The sequence below is a fragment of the Ambystoma mexicanum genome, chromosome 10 (assembly GCF_040938575.1).
Source record: "Ambystoma mexicanum isolate Mex_15411 chromosome 10, UKY_AmexF1_1, whole genome shotgun sequence".
NCBI classification, from domain to species: Eukaryota; Metazoa; Chordata; class Amphibia; order Caudata; family Ambystomatidae; genus Ambystoma; species Ambystoma mexicanum.
The window spans coordinates 1024751616-1024768693 of NC_090932.1; the positions used below are offsets into that span (position 1 = coordinate 1024751616).

General features: G+C 49.2%; 1 protein-coding gene across 6 annotated transcripts in view; it reads left to right on the forward strand.

The window, feature by feature from the left end:
* Window positions 1-17078, forward strand: part of ABCC5 (ATP binding cassette subfamily C member 5) — a 2124586-nt gene that overhangs the window by 779492 nt on the left and 1328016 nt on the right. For all 6 annotated transcript variants that reach the window (XM_069618835.1, XM_069618837.1, XM_069618838.1 and 3 more), the window contains one exon: window positions 15288-15412. In XM_069618835.1, the coding sequence (XP_069474936.1) occupies window positions 15288-15412 (125 nt within the window). The remainder of the gene's footprint in view (window positions 1-15287; window positions 15413-17078) is intronic.

Below are 17078 nucleotides of genomic sequence, written 5' to 3' on the forward strand. Positions count from 1 at the left end.
CCTAAGGGTCCGTTCTGGATTTGTACACATAGCTACAAACTATCCTAATACAATTCTGCATCAATCAGTGTTTATTTTGGATAAAATGCATAAAACATACAAAACCATGGCATATAGATGTACACATAATACATATAAATACGAACAATGAAATATATAACTTTAAAAAAAAAATTGTTTATTGTGCTTGACAGTACAACAAGAGAGCGTGTAGCTTACATGTATTAGGCAAATATACAATCAGTGTACACAGCGTGAAAGTAGTTTGTGCAGAGTGGCAGGTGGCCAGCGAGTAGTATGACAAACAGAGATCACTTAATGCAGTGTCAATTGAGGCCTACAACTCAAAACGGTTACAGAAGTTGGGGGGGGAGAGATCATCAGGGTCATCCTCGGCGTAAGCCGATATAGAGGAGATATAGGAGCAAAATGGAATCCTTATATTTCTGGCCCTTGACGCTAGTGGTTGCTGGCTCGCCCAGGCCTCCACTGCATCCAAAGCCCAAGTTACAGCTCGAAGTCATTGGGCAAGTGTGGGGGCCCCAGGGCGGAGCCAGCACAGCAGGATACAACGTACTGCTAAAAGCATACATAGCCCTGATAGCCCTGCTAGTTTCCTGGAGTCACGGCCAAGTCTAGGGAGTTCATTCAAGAGACATGTCAGTGGGGATGGGTCGATAGTACAATCCAGGATTTCAGACATAATATTGCAAACCTCCTCCCAAAACTGAGAAAGACTTGGGCAGGACCACATCATGGAGGCCTGAATATTGAAGCCAATGGGAGGGTTTCCCACGTATAGATATAGGTAAGTCTGGCCATTCGAGGAAGTTACCCTGGTCAAAGACATCTTGGATGGTCTCGAAGCCTGCATCGGCCCAGTGTTGCACTGCAGCGGGGGATACACAGGGGGCCCCAGGGAAGAAGTTCCAAAGGGGAAGGATGCCATGAAAGGGATCTGAAACATTGGCCAGTTTCCACAGCTTAGTTAAAGCCAGTGATGTGGAGCCCACGGGTTCAAGTTGCTCGAACTTGTTACGTTGAGACGGGAGGATTAAAGAACGAAATTCGCAGCCCTTTAAAGCGAGACGTTCGAGCTTAGTTTGTAGTGGAGGGTCCGTAGGTACAAACCAGTGCGAGGCATATTTTGCCTGTGCAACTATCAAATTTTTTTCAAAATTGGGGGCACCGAAGCCACACCCAGACATAGGGACAGTGAGTGTGTCAGATTTTAAACGGGCCACACCAGAATGTCACAGAAAAGTGTTTACTGTGCGAGTAGTGATTGAAAGAAGTCGCTGCCAGGCATAAAGGGACATTAGAGAACCTATAAAGAAGTTGGGGGAGTACAATAATTTTAAGAATGCCGATTTTTAGGCAGAATTGTAGGCAGTACCCTCTGGGACCACTAGACACAATTAGGATTACAGGTGTTAGCCAAAGCAACCTTTGGTATAAGTCTGTCCCACAGTTTTTGGTAGCGAGCTGAGCAGCCAGGCTTATCTCAAGAGTGAATGTGAGCAGTACAAGTAGTTACACAACGGACTTTCAATCACAGTGGTTCAAGTAAACACTTATACTCAAGGTTTCTTTGTAAAAACACTTATTCATTTATTACACAATCATTTAGAAAACATTTCACTAGTAGAAGGCAACTTAATAATATAAACCAATACACTTCAATACAGAATTCTAAGGTTTTGAGACAGTTTGAGTTCCCCTGAAATAGGAGCCAATAGCAGTTCAGTACTTAAAGGATCAGAAGGCACAAGTTAAGTAAAATAGATCATATATACTTTTTAGACAGTGCAAATAGCTTCAGTTCACCGGAGGAGTTCAATTCAAGTCAATAGGCCAGGCCAAAGTCAATGGGATAGTGTTCTGGATAGAAAAGAGCAATTCTGGTATCAAACGGTAAAGTCTTTGCGTAAATTCTTAGAAGTAGTTTAGGCGAAAAAGAATCACATGTCGGGTCACAAGCTGATTAGGCCTGCAAGTTGGGAAAGTTTCACGAACTTTCACTGCGAGAGTGGCGTTCTCTCAATCGGGTTGGCACAGTAACTTTGTATGAAGAAACAAATTCTGCTGAAGTCGTGGTTCCTGGCAGGTGCTGCAGATCTCGCTGTTCCTGAGCCTCAGTCGTGGGGACAACAGGGAGGACATCGGGGGACTCCTGCACTGCACAGGATCGTTGACGAAGGCAAACAAAATGGAGTTACTTCAGTTCAAATAGCTGTAGATTCAAGAACACAAGCTGGTGTCCCTCTCCCTGGTTTATCCTAACCAGCCTTGAGAATGGTATCCAGGTGTCTTATGAGTTGATTGGTCCCACCAACTCAAAGGAAGAAGCCATCATTGAAGGAGCTTATCTGTCGAATGGAGTTCGGCAATTCGGGCCTGCAACAGGGCTTCACCGGGCAAACCAATGGTCCAGGAGTTGCAGCAGCCGTCCTCTTCCAGCTCGTCTTCGGTTCTTTTGTTCCAGTGGTCGACTCTGCCTTCCAGTCCTGGAGACTCACTTTTTAAACAGTTTTCTCTCATTCATTCCAGCCTAGCTGTCACTCACCCAGCAGGGTGGCTGTCCTTGCCGGACATTCAGCCAGCCAATCACACCAGAATGCATTTCGGTCTCCTAAGAGACTAAGCACAGGGAGTCTCGGGCACCTCCCTCACTTCCTGCCCACCCCAGACACTCAAACGCCAGAGGCTGTCTTCAGTCCTGAAGCCCTCCAAAGGCATGAAAACAAAGGGACCAAACCTGGTTTGGCACGCAGAGACAAACACTAGAAGGACCTTTCCTAAAAGAAATGGCGAAAAAAGAAGACCGGGACCCGTTTAAACAAAGGGGCTTAAGGCGCCATCTTGAAAAACATGGCTCCTGCAATTTATAGCTACCAGTGTTCGCTGTCGGAAAAATCATGGTAGTTCATTGTAAAACCACTGCCACCAGCCATTTCGATAGAAAAGGGTAGCATTTGACTGCTACAAGAGTTTCTAGACACGGGATACTAGGTAACCCCTCCAGCACTCTATAGGAAGATAGTGTGTGCTGCGTCTAGGAATTAAAAAAGACTAGTAAAGTCAATTTAACCTTACATTCTCTGGGAAACAGTAGTTTATCCCAGAGAAGATATTTAAACCTTTGGGAAGTCTAAAAAGACATCCCTGTGTCACTGCACTGAGGGTGCTGTGTAACGCACATGAAAAGATGCCTATGGAGTTATCTTAAAACTCCATAATCAAAGAACACAAGAGTAAAACATACATCAAAATACATGAGAGTGGGGGAAAAAAGGTTCACACTCTTTCCAGGTTAAAAAAACAAGTCCTCAAATTCCAGCAAAGTTGATGGGGGTCTCTAAGTTGAAGGGAATGGCACATTTATGAGAATTCTCCCTAACACCGTTTTACCCGCCAGGGAGATTGGTAATTTAGCCCATCCCGTACATTTCCTCGTAAGGGTAGTCAGGTATTTTCCAAAGTTGGCCGTGTATAGAGGACTTGACTGGCGAGCAACCACCACCCCGAGGTAGGTGATCTCGCTCTGTGACCATGCGAATCCCAAGGGATCTGGGGGAGGGAGACTGACTTCAGTAATCGGAAAAAGAATAGATTTAGAGCAGTTCACCTTGAGACACAAAATCTCACCAAAGTGGATGACATTGTCCAGAATAGGGGCAAGGAGAACTAATGAAGAGGAGGGCGTTGTTAGCGTAGAGGGACATGAGCTCAGTGGAGCCCGATAATCTCAAACCTCTGTGTGCATGCCTCTGACGTATCCTGTCAGCCAAGGGCCCGATGGCTATAGCAAACATCAGGGGTGAAAAGGGGCAACCCTGCCGCTTACCCCTGGCTATCTGGAAAAGGGCCGGGTATCTGTCCTCCGTTCGGGCTCTAGCCACTGGATAAGAGTAAAGCAATTTGACCCAGGATTGAAAGCGGGGTCCGAAGTTGCATTTCTCAAGGACACACCAGAAGTAGCTCCAAGAGACGGATTCAAGTGCTTTCTGCATATCGAGAGTGGCCGCCACTGCCTGTATGTTACGGTCAATCTGGGCGAGAATATTGAATAGGCATTGTACATTAAGGGAGGTAGAGCTCCCGGGGATAAACCCTGCTTGGTCTGGGTGTATAATTTAAGACATGTACGGAGCCAGTCTCAGAGCCAACACTTTAGCATAGATCTTGACATCACAGTTGATGAGGGAGAGGGGCCGATATGAGCCACATTGAGTGCAGGGTTTGCCTTGTTCAAGTAGTAAAGAGATTATGACCTCACGTGGAGAGGGGGGGAAGGACGCCTAACTGACAGGATTCCTCCCATAAAGCAAACAGCTGGAGGACTAAGCAGGCCTTATATTGTTTATAAAATTCGATCGGTAGACCATCGGATCAGGGGGCTTTCCCAGACAGAGAGTGGAAGACTGTCCAAGTATGCCCCAACATCTACCGTAGGGGTATTGTCAGCATTAGAATAGAGGGATTTGTAGAATAAGCGTAATTCTGCATTAATGGCTTGTGATGATCGAACCAGAGTGCCATCAGACCTCTCTACAGCCGGGATGTCGGGTAAGCCGGTCTCGTGGTGGAGAAGCCTAGGCAAGACTCGTCCAGGGCATTTCCCCTCCCCATATTTGCGAGCGGAGTGGGGGTTGTCTAGGAACTTCCGTTCCCGTTCTGCATGAGAGGGAAATGCATCCAGTTCTATGCCGATGTCAGAGTGAGCATCGGGAGACTGTGAAGAGGCGTACTGGGTCTCAAGGGAGGAGAGTCGGGATTCCCTCTTTACAATGTCTTTCCGGATTACTCTGAGGATCCCTGACTCCTTGGATATTGCTATGCCCCTCATATAGGCTTTGAAAAATTCCCAAAGAGTAGCTTGTGTGTGGACTGAATCGGTGTTCAATGCAAAGAAGTCGTCTATGGCAGTCCCTAGCTCAGTCTTAAAGGCAATGTCTAACAAAGAGTGTGGTTTCGAACTCCATGATCGAACCAAATCGCCAAAAGTACCCCAAGGGAAATTGTTATTGGGGAGTGGTCAGAGAATGTTCTGGGAAGAATTGCCATGTGATTGATGGTTCTGATAAGTGAGTCCGATGCAAGCCATCTGTCGATCCGTGAGAATGAGTCATGTATTGAGGAGTAGAAGGAGTACGCTTGGGAATCTGGATGCATCAGTCTCCATGCGTCTGATACCATCACCTGTGCCTGGACTTCTAGGATGTTTTTGGCTGCTCTGGAAAGTTGACGGGGCCTAGAGCCTGATCTATCAAGGTCCATGTTTAAGATTGTGTTAAAATCACCACCCCAGAGGATAGGGACTAGGGGGAACTCGGAAAGCAGGGATGCCAGATGTGTGTAAAACTCGGGGTCGTCCACGTTGGGCCATATATGTTAAGGAGTACGACCTCTCTGTTTAACAGGGTCCCAAAGACCAAGGTGTAGTGACCTAAGGGGTCCACATGAACCACCTTATTTTGGAACTAAAGACTCTTGTGTATCAGGATCATGACTCCACGGTTCTGGGTGGAATAGTCAGTATAATATCACTGGGGACCCCATGGTTTAGCAAACCTCTCACACCCACCAATGCGTGCATGGGTTTCCTGTAAGAAGAGCAACCTCACTTTGTGCCGTTCAACATATAACTGTAATTTACGCATTTTAGCATAATTACCCAATCCCCTGACATTCCAACTCATACAAACAAGGTTGTCGTCAGCCATCAGTAAAGGCAGTAAATATTGATAGTACTAGATATTGGGCCTCATCACGACTTGGGCGGTAACCCTTAAAATAGGCGGTAACGCTCTTAGCGCCGTTTTTAAGGGTCTGTCGGATCACGACTCCAAACACCGCTGGCGCAATAACAGCCAGTGCAAGGACAGCCGGCTGTACAAGCACCGGCCATAACAGCGCCAGGAACCCTTAGCGCTAAAACATCATCAATCACGAGTCCGGCGTAAGCGCTATTAGCGCCAGAAAAGCCACGGATCATCCGCTGAAAATACCTCCAGCAAAAAGCTGGAGGTAACAGAACACAGGCCACAGCAATAAGGGCCCAGGTGGAAGCAATGCAAACCTGAGGCCTACAAAGAACCCACCCATGCACAACACACCCTCCCCAACCCCATTAAACCAGCAGGAGCAGGGAGGAGACAGCAATGAGTGCCCAGGTGGAGGCAATGCAAATATGAGGCCTACAAAGGACCCACCCATGCACAACACACCCTCCCCAACCCCATTACACCAGCAGGAGCAGGGAGGAGACAGCAATGAGGGCCCAGGTGGAGGCAATGCAAATCTGAGGCCTACAAAGGACCCACCCATGCACAACACACCCTCCCCTACCCCATTACACCAGCAGGAGCAGGGAGGAGACAGCAATGAGGGCCCAGGTGGAGGCAATGCAAATCTGAGGCCTACAAAGGACCCACCCATGCACAACACACCCTCCCCAACACCATGCTGCCATTTGGAGCCAGGAGCCTTGATGTCGACTTCTACCTGCTACGCCTGGAGCTACAGAGGCCAGTCAACCAGGCCAGGGCCCTGGGAGTGCAGGGGGCAGTGGGGATGAGGAGGAGGAGGAGGAGGAGGAGAGCAGCACCAGCAAGGCGGCCAGCCATCCCCAGGGTCAGGCCAACACCCTGGGCCCGAACTGATGGTCAGTTGGTGACAGAATATCGGCTGGACAGGGCAACCATCACCCAGTTGCTGGACACAATCCAGGGTGACATATGCAGCCGCATAGCCACCAGCACGGCAGTACCTCCCCTAGTGAAGCTTGTGTCTGTGCTTCAATTTCTTGGGACTGGCAGCTACCAACATACCGTTGCCATGATGCATGGAATGGCCCAGTCCACATTCAGTGCCATGCTGGGACAGGTGCTTGATGCACTGTTGAATCATGTGAACGGACACATTGCATTGCCAGCCACACAGGCACAGGTGCACCAGTTTAAGGGTCAATTCTATGCCATTGCCCGAGTCCCGAATGTTATAGCTGCCCTGGACTGCACACATGTGGCACTTGTACCACCACAGGAACATGAGGCTGCCTACAGGAACCGGAAACAGTACCATTCCCTCAACGTGCAGATGACATGTGGCCCTGACCTCACCTTCAGCCACTGCTGTGCCCGCTACCCAGGATCCACCCACGACTCCATGGTCCTTCGCAACAGTACCCTGCCGGCGTACATGGAAAGGCACCGAGGCCAAAACACATGGCTACTGGGTGAGTACAAATGTATACCACAAAGCATGTCAATCCACAACTGATGGTGCCTGTCACAGAATCCATCATTCCCAATAGTCAGCAGCATCACAGAAGCATACACATTCAAGCACCTTGCACAATGAACCTTGGACATGTCCAACACAGCAGAACACAGCCATGCAGGATGTCAGACATGTGGTGGCACAGTGACATATGGAAGTCCCACCACAACAAGGCCTCCTGTGTGAGTAGCACCATGGCTCCCAACACTGACACAGTACAGATATCCCACCCTGGCCATCCAACAGTAGTGAAAACCCAATCCATGAGCTGGCACATCCATGAATGCTCCACACATAAGTAGGCCGAGTAATGACAATGGACATCCCACAAACACTGTCCCCAAAATGGCCATGGAAATGCATGGATAACAGTACAGAATAGCGAAGAGCAGCAAATGCAACTGTAGCCAAATGGATTTGCAATGACACATGAGGCAGCCACTTCTGTCAAGCAGAAGTAGATGGAAGGGCCCCCTCTTCCTGTGACAAGTGAATGAGTACTGTTACATACAGAAACATAGGTGTACCAAGTGGAGAGTACCCCATTGATTCAATCGTGCCGTAGGACAGCACACTCCACAATGTTATAGGCCAAATGACAAATATGGCAAAATCACACTGATGACAGGGCTCTGTACACCCACTCGACTTACCTTGTCCCCATACCGGCTTTCTCTCTCCTGCAGGTGATTCGGGATATCCCCAGTACATGTGGCTCATGACCCGTGTGCGTCACCCGCACACGGCGGGGAGCGGGCATACAACCTTGGCCATGCCCGTACACGGATCTGCGTCGAGAGGGCATTTGGCCTGCTGAAGGCACGCTTCCGTTGCCTCGACCGAACGGGAGGTGCAATGATGTGTGCACCAGAAAAAGTTGGAAGAATAGTACTGACATGTGCCATGCTGCACAACATCTGTTGTTGCAGAAATGTGCCACTGCCCCCAGATGCTCATTTGCAGCCACCTGAGGTTGGTGGTGAGGCCGATGAAGTGCCAGAAGGTGTTGCACATGCACAAAGGGTTGGGCTGAGGGAAGGGAGGTTGGCCAGACAGGTATTGATTGATGGATTCCTTTAGAAATGGGTGATAGCTAAATTGTACATATGTCACTTCAACATTAAATTGCATTTGTAACAATCACTACTGTCCATGCATTGTGATTTTTTTAACGTGATATATTTTCCGTCCAACAATCCCCCCTCCACCCAGTGAACACCCAACAATCCCCCCTCCTCCCAGTGAACACCCAACAATCCCCCCTCCCCCCAGTGAACTCCCAACAATCCCCCCTCCCTCTAGTGAACACCCAACAATCCCCCCTCCCCCCAGTGAACACCCAACAATCCCCCCTGCCCCCAGTGTACAACCCCAAACTGTACAGTTGCCTCATCAGGCCAACAACAATGATGCCATGCACCACTCGGATGGGCGCGGGCGCTTCCCTCTCCCAGGACCCACCGGTGTGCGTGCCCTCAGGTGGCGCAAGGACCGGCGCCTTGGAGATGGGTCTAGTGAACCCTCTGTGGGTGTGGTGGAAGTTGAGGCTATGGAAGCGCTGCCCATCATGTGCTGGCGCATGAGGTTATTGGCCTTGCGTTGCTGTTCTGCAAGTGCAGACACTGCCTCCGTGAATTCGCAGACTCGTTGCCCAAAGCCTGTCAGGGCAGTGGTGCATTGTTGCACAACTTGTCGTGTGCGGGCATTGTCCCGTGCAATGTACCGGCACCCATGCCGGATGGAAGTGCTCACGGCCTTAATGTGCCGGCTCTGGACCTTTGCCATTGCTTCCACCTTGGTCTGTTTTGCCTCAATGACATCCAGCCGGCCCATGACTGCTGCCCCTGTGACAAAGGCCTCTACTGGTGCGTCAGGTGGTGGACCGCGAATTGAGCACTGTCGTGGGCAGGGGGCTGCATGGCGATATGCCACCACACTGGACTGGGTTGCCTGGCTCCGATCGATGGCCCTCTGGGCTCCTATAGGATGGAGTGTCCACATCAGGCTGTGGTGTGCTGCAGCCACGCACAGGCTGCTGTCTGCCTGGGCTTCCATGGGGTGTTGACACCCCTTCCCCATCACTACTGCTGTGGGAGTGTTGTGCGGTGGCATGATGCACACGTGGAGGTGTTGCTCCCAGGTTGGGCTCCCATTCCGGCCTCTCTACCTCGGCATCTGGGCTGTGGATGTTGGGTTCTGGTGAGCTGACGGTCGTCTCCCTGTGGCCATGTGGCTGCCGCTGCTGTCTGGCGGGGCTGCGTCGGGGTGAGGTGGGTGTTCCCCGGTGTTGTCTCCCATGGGTGTGGCCTTTTTTGGGGGTGCTGGTGCTGGTGGAGGCACGGTGTTGTGGGCGCATTGTCTGTGTGGCCTCATCGCCATCATCACCGGGCTGTTGGGATCGACGTGTGCCTGTGGGGTACATAGGGGGTGGTTTTAGTACAATGCTACTTACATTTGTGTGATGCAGGTCATGCCAGCAAGTGTGATTGAAGACAGTAACAATGACGCATTCAACTTGCATTCTGTTCAGTCACCATGTGGTGCTTGTTGTGGATGTGCATGGAGGTACACTGCATGGGAACGCGTGGTTGTGGTGGACTGCGCTCAGGCTTTTGTGGTTGTGTTGATGCACAGTACCACTCTACGTAGCTGTCCTATGGCTATGGGAGTCTATCCCCTGCCCCGGTCATTCATGCACTGCACATACAGGGTCGTCTAGGCAGCACTACCGTTCTAGGGATGTGTCCCTCACTTATGGGTGTATGCAGTGCCTGAGACACATGTCTTCACTCTCATTCAGATGCATGTATTGGGGGATGGGACTCACATGCCGTTGGATTGATGCCAGTCCCTGCCTCCGCTTCACCAATGCCCTCAATGGTTCCAACGTCTGACACCCGTCATTTTCTCCTCCCATGGTGTGAGGTCGGGGGGGTGGCCCTCCTACTGTGCCCCTCCTTGCACTCCTATGCTGGGACAGGATGCCTCGCACGTGCAGGTCATTCAGCCGCTTGCGGCAGTCCTCCCCATCCCGGGGCACGTGCCCCACTGCACTGACCCTTTCTGCAACAGATTGCCATATTTGGCCTCGGTGCTGGGCGCTGGTTTTGTGCTGCTGCAGCTCATGATGGTGCGTCCGTGCCTCATCCACAAGCACCTTAAGCTCCTGATAACTGAACTTGGGTTTTCAGACCCTGTCCAGTGCAGACTTGCCCCTAGTGCGCTCCTGACTCATTATTAGGCTTCAGATTGCGTGGATGGCTTCCAGTGGCTCTGATATCCGACGGATTGTGATTTCCAAGATGGCCGCCGCTTTATTTCCCGTTCCTGCGGTGACGCGTTTCACGCGCGCTCATAGCACGTGCTATGAGCGCGAAGTGGCAGTAGCGCACGGTGCGCCGGCTTTAAGGGTTCGCGCTAATTGCGCTAATGCCTTGGACCGGGGTGCGTGCACGATAACTCGTGATCTGGCGGATTATCCGCCGGGTGCCTTGGCGTTAGCGCTATTTAGGTCCAGCGGATAATCCGCCACGTTTACCGCCCAAGTCGTGATGAGGCCCATTGAGTTGAGAGTTTGGACCTAGGCTTATTGAAAATGTGAATGGGTCCCCAACTCATATGTAGGAATCTGAGCATGTTGGAGTACTCCAACTCACCATTGCACGCCAAGCAATTTTCAACATAACCCTCCCAACCCACCCCCACCGCTCTCCCAGTCAGAGAAGTGAAAACCTGGTTAACTTCCATAAAAACCAAAAACAGCAGCAGCATCGCCTGGGGGGCTGTGTACGGGTCGTGAGCGGCGAAGCTTCCGAATAGGGAATAAACTAGGCATTTTTGTGGTGCACAGTATGAAAACAACATACAATCGGTAGAGAAGGCAACACTGTGAAACTGAGCAAAAAAATCAGTTGAACCGGAGTAGACCGTAAAATATGGGGTCTGCCATGAACAGGCTCCGGGTCAGACTAGGTATTATTATACAGTCTTCGATGAACAAAGTGGTGCTCATCCCGGGAAATTTTCATCGATAAATTTCGATTCCTCCTCAGGGATGGTGAAGAAGTAAACTTGATTTGAGTGTTCAATCCTGAGTTTAGCCGGAAAAAGCATTGAATATTTGACCCCAAGGTCTCGCAGTCTCTTCGTGGCACCCAGGAAGGTCTTACGCTCCTGCTGAACAGACACAGAAAAGTCGAGATACAGGTGAATTCTGGAGGAGCCAAGAAAAAGTTCCCCCTTGGCTCTCGCCGCACGGAGACGTGAGTCTCTATCGCAGTAATTTAAAACTCGTGCAATGATGGGACGGGGGGGATGCACCCGGTCTCAGCTTTGCTGTCAGGCCACAGTGGGCCCTCTCTATTACTAATTGTGGGCAGAGCTTCGGGGAATCCAGTAGCATAAGTAGGGTACGTTCGATGTAGTCTTCCATGGGTCCATCAATCTTCTTTTCTGGGACCCCGATAATGCAGAGGTTGTTTCTCCTGGAGCGCGATTCGAGATCATCATTCTTGCTGACGTCCTGCAACTGTCTGGAGGGCGTAGTAACCTCTGTCATCTTCAGCCACTCCCTCTGTTGCCTCCACCTCTGTAACCCGACTGTCAGTTTTCTTCAAATGGGCTTTGATCAATGATATGGTCCCGTTCATGTCGTCTAGTTTGGAGTGCAGGGCAGTGAACCCCTCACTCATGTAATCGATCATCTTCTGAGACTACGAGGATTCGGAAGGTGGCGACGCGGCATGCTCAGGCTCAGATGCAATCTCACCAGGTTTTGGTGTCCCTTACGCAAACATGTTGATGGAACTCTGTTTTTTGTTGGTTCTCTTTGTCATGATCCTAGCAGTGTCAGCAGGAGGCGTAATGTACAATGCCCAGGGAATGCCCAGGGAACGGCAGTGATTGAACTGAGCCAGGTAGTCTGACTATCGTGAGTATCAACGAGCGGTATGGTTGTCTGCTTCAGTCTGCAGTGGGGTATAGGGTTCAGGCCAGTGTGTTTCACGGATATAGTATATTGGTGGGCAGTTCTGAGTACGGCACGAAGGGCCGTGCCGGAAGCAGATACGAGAAGGATGTTCAGGGATCGCGTATGAATATTCCGTGAGCAGTTGCAGCAGAGGGGAGGTATAATGCTTAGTGATGTAGAGCCTGCTCCCTGTTGCCTCAACCGGTCGCAATCTCGCGGATTCGCTGGAGACCCAGGCTGTGCAGCAGAGGAGATGCGTATGGGTCAGTCCGATTCAGAAACATTCCCTCGTTGACTGGTACTGAAGTGTGAGGAAGTCCCTCGCTATTTCCTGCGCAGTGGTGGGCACTGGCTCTTGTGCCCTCATGTACGTTTCACAGAGGCATGTTGGACCTGGAGTTAGAATAGCGATTAACAACTGGGTCGTTGATGTGATGCAGAGGCACACAAGATCTGGGCAATAAGTCACTGTTCTGTGAAGAAAAAACACTAGGGGGAAAGCCTCTGTGGGTGCGAGGCACTTCAGAGGAGAGCGGTGTCCTCAGCTGTGGTAATAGGCAATGGCATCCAGTCGGACTGGTTCAGGCCTCACCTGGCTGGATCCCACGTATACTAGAGTGCCAGATGGTAAAATCAACAGTTAAAATGTCTGTCAGGTGTCCAATTGCGGGTTTAGTTTCTGGACCGTGTGGTTGTTGCAGAGCCTCTCCAGGCGCACAGTAAAATGTGGGCCAAGTCGGAGCCGCAGGTGGGTGGGAGAGCCAAATGCTCCATGTGCCAACTGAGCGTAGAAATAAGCTAGAACTCCCAGTGCCCCCACAGCAGAGTTGCCCCGTCAAAGGCAGGCCTCTCTGCACAGTTCGTAGTCAAGGCTTGGTTGAAATTCAGCAGATGCTGCTGCAACCGAAGCAAGAGTCAAAAAACAAGGAGGGACATTCCCCAGTGCTTGAAGATCAGTTATAGCAGCTATCCCTGTGCCAAATTCTAGGCTGAATTAATGGCAGGTATCGGGTGGCTCACCTTGAAGAGGATGAGGTCGGCAGCAGCGGGTGGGACCGGGCTGTAGTGGCCAAGGGAGCATCCCGGGACTGTGTGTAGTGAAGTCTCCCGACGGCCGTGGCCGCGCCTCGTGCTGCAGGGATCAAGTAGAAGTGTCAAGCCGCGTGTCGTGTGCACACCCCCGGCTCCGTATCTGGATGAGCTTCGATACAGCAGGGCACGGGAGGCGATCGTACCATTGCCACGGGGAGCGCAGATTCCAGAATGATCACGCTTCCGTCCCGCCGGGCAGCGGGTGGTGTCTCACATCATGGGCTGGTCATGGCATGGTGTCCACAGCTGACGCCAGGGTCTGCCAAATGTAGTGGACAATTGCGCGGAGCAAGACCCACAACGCCTAGGGCTCCAATTGCTGAATCATTGGCGAGCAAGTCCGGGTGCGACTCAATACGCCGGCAGACACTGATCGGCTCAGCAGCTGCGAGCGGGAGTCCCAGGCCAGGCTGGAGCAGAGAGTGTCCCCTGAGATGCTGATGCGTATTAGTCTGCTGCACAGGGGAAGGGCCTCGCGGCACGCTCTGGTGTCGCAAAGGGGCTGCAGTTCGAGGTGTGCGTTGTGCAGCAGGGGGCGCCCCTCCCCCAACCAGGCCAGAATCCCTGGCAGAGCTTCCAGCAGAAACCACACATTATGGAAGCGTGTGTCGGGCCGACACCAATCCGCAGTTCAGAAAGGGCACGATTCCTCTGAAACTCTCCCCTCCGGGCCACGATATCCAGACAGTATATGCCTAAACTCAGCTGGCAGCAGTTCATAGATTTCCAAGGTGAAACGCTGCACCAAAACGAAGTAGCAGATATAAAGTATCATCCCTTTCATGGAGCAGCTCTTCAGGCTGCCATACTTGTGCAAGCGCAACAGCGCCACCCCCCCAAATATATAACTTTTTAAGAAGTATTAGAATATAACATTCCCCATTTACTTCCAAGCAACTATCAAGCTATAGGATTGTTTGTCGTCATCAGATAGAAAAAGACTGGCCAACATTGCTTAAAATCTAAAGTACGTAAAAAGGGTAGAAGAAAATTATCTCGGTTGAGCATACCAAGTATGTAGGAGTGTTCTATGCCTGTTAATTAGTGAAAACATCAGCTGTAATTCTAGCTGCCTTGGTGTATTCTTCATAATGACGTGTACCTCTAAGCGCAACATCAAAAATCAACAAGCTTCGGACTATCCAGAATAATGCCGTCCGAACAGCCTTGAACCATTCCAAGCGGGACCATATTACTGTCCACAGAAAAGCCACCCACTGGCTCCCCATAAGAGAGAATCAACTTCAAAATCCACTCTACCACTCTATTACCCACTGCTGCCTCTCGAACACTGCACCTCCAGACCTTTCATCTAGATTCATCAGACACTCCTCCTCAAGACTAACTAGGACTGCCTACAGTGACCATCTGATCGTCCCTCGCTTCACACGCGTAAAGGCTGGAGTCGTGAGCTTCCCAACCATTGCTGAGTGACTTTGGAATGTCCTACCACCCCAAATAATGTCCAAAACTGCTTACCAGTCATTCAGAAAGCAACTTAAAATCAGACTATTCAACTAACTTGGTATTCCCCACTGACCCCCCCCCCCTTGCTTCCTGATAACTCACTCCTCCCCCCCACCACCATTCCTGTAACTAGCGTATGGATGCCTCTGGGCTTGGAGTGCTTTACAAATGCAAAAATAGAAAAATTAATAAATACCTCTAGGCTCTGCGAACGAGTAGAAAGCACGCACATTAGTTTTCTTTTCTTTTATTAAATAATCTGACCAAGCAGGAGCATGAGGACTTGGAAATCTTCTCTTCTTTAGGTCTGGACAAATATGATGAAACACATTAGAGTTGTTAAGCATACATAAACTAATATGGTGATTTGGCACAAAATGAAAGGTTATTAAGATAAAACACGAAGGAATTTTTGTTTGTGTACACGTTCACAAAGTTTGCCTTTGTATAATTGAGTGTACATCATCTTTTGCAGATGACCTTGCTTGAGGGCAGTATTGCAGTAAATGGAACATTCGCTTACGTTGCCCAGCAGGCCTGGATTCTCAATGCAACACTCAGGGAGAACATCCTCTTTGGAAAAGAATTTGAAGAAGAACGGTAACTTACATTTGTTTGAGAGTCTTTATTTATGACTAAAACACATGCTATCACAATTGAAAAAAGCAAACAAATGCTGGAAGACACATTTTACAAACCATTTTTTGTTTCCAAATGTTTGTGTCCAATATGTTAGTATGTTTGCATATTGTCATTTTTAACACTCAAGGCCTCATGAGTATGTAGTAGCAGCATACTTTTTTACCATTATGCCACTCGTTTTGGCAGTAAATGTGCAAAATTACAAGTGCTGGGCTGGCGTTGTTAGTCTATGATTTGGAGCCTCCTGGGATTTCATTGGGGCTTTGAATGAATTACAAGTGTTGGTAATACCACCAGCAGGTATTGTAGAGCAAAAACCTCCAGCCAAGTGCTGGAGATTTTTCTTCCACATGCACTCCAAACTTAGTGGTCTGATGAAAGTGCCAGTAAAAGTTGCCATCAACTTTGTTCCACTATGCCATACTGCAAATGAGGTTCTTAGTCTGGCAAAAAGTGCAGGCTTTTTCTTGGCCAAACTAAAGTTTTGATTTCACTGGATGTGTAGCTAAAGCCACTGACATTGACTGATTCTGAAGTCTTGCCAAATGTAGCCTAACTAGGGAATTGCTGGGTAATCCATTATAATCTTCTGATTTCAGAAATAAAATAACTACAAACATTTGAAGTATTTTAATAGAATTAAACTTTAGAGCTTTGCGCTTTGTAACAAAGCTTAGCACCTGTTCACAGATGTGAAATTGTGTCGCTGATGAAAAATGTTTTTAAAAACCAGCAGACACGACAGTAACAGATTGGAAATGGAGTTAATGAAATGGAAATACAGGAAACTGGGCCGTAGCAATCAACAAACAGACAGATCTTTACTAGTGTTTGGGTATTTAATATTTAGGGAGGTGATAACTGTAAATTCTCTATGGTACAGTACCAAAAACACTCAAACATGCAATGGGTTTGCTTCTGTTAAAAACAAATGTGGGTTTGATGCAGCTAACCCTGCCAGTTTTTGACCCATTATAAGGGTTCCCTTTTTGGGAAGTTGTTAGAATTTGTTACAGCACACCAATTATCGATGCATGTTGAAAACAATATCCTAGATGCTGAACATGCTAGTTTCTGCACAGGGCCGAGTACTAAAAGTGTGGTGAAATCTGCGATCTAAGACATCAGAAGAATGGGTAATGGCAGTGATGTCTGAGTAAAAATACTCCTATAGTGGTTGCCTTTGATACTGTCTACCATGACATTCTCCTGGGCCAACTCCAATGGATTTGAATATCCGATAAAGTGCTTAAATAGCTCAAAGATACAATCTGTTGCAATAGATAAATTTAGTCCTTATCTACCCCATGGTCCTGTGGTGGTCCAAAGGGGGCTTCAATCTCTTCATTGCTTTTTAACCTGTTAACCTGTACCTCCAGCTACTGGAAAAACTCAGCTGTAGGGCAGAAGCCGGAGGCTGGATGGATAATAAAAGGTTAAAATGCAATGCTTGCAAGACTGAGACCTCCCTCCCCCTCTTGGATTGTATGCAGTCTTTCATTATTTCCCTACACCTTAGGCTACTCTCCACCAACCTCTGAAAATTTGCAAAATCCCAGAGTCATTATGACAGTCAATTGGCTCCTTGCTCAGCAAGTCAATAAAGTGGTGGGCTCTTAGTTTG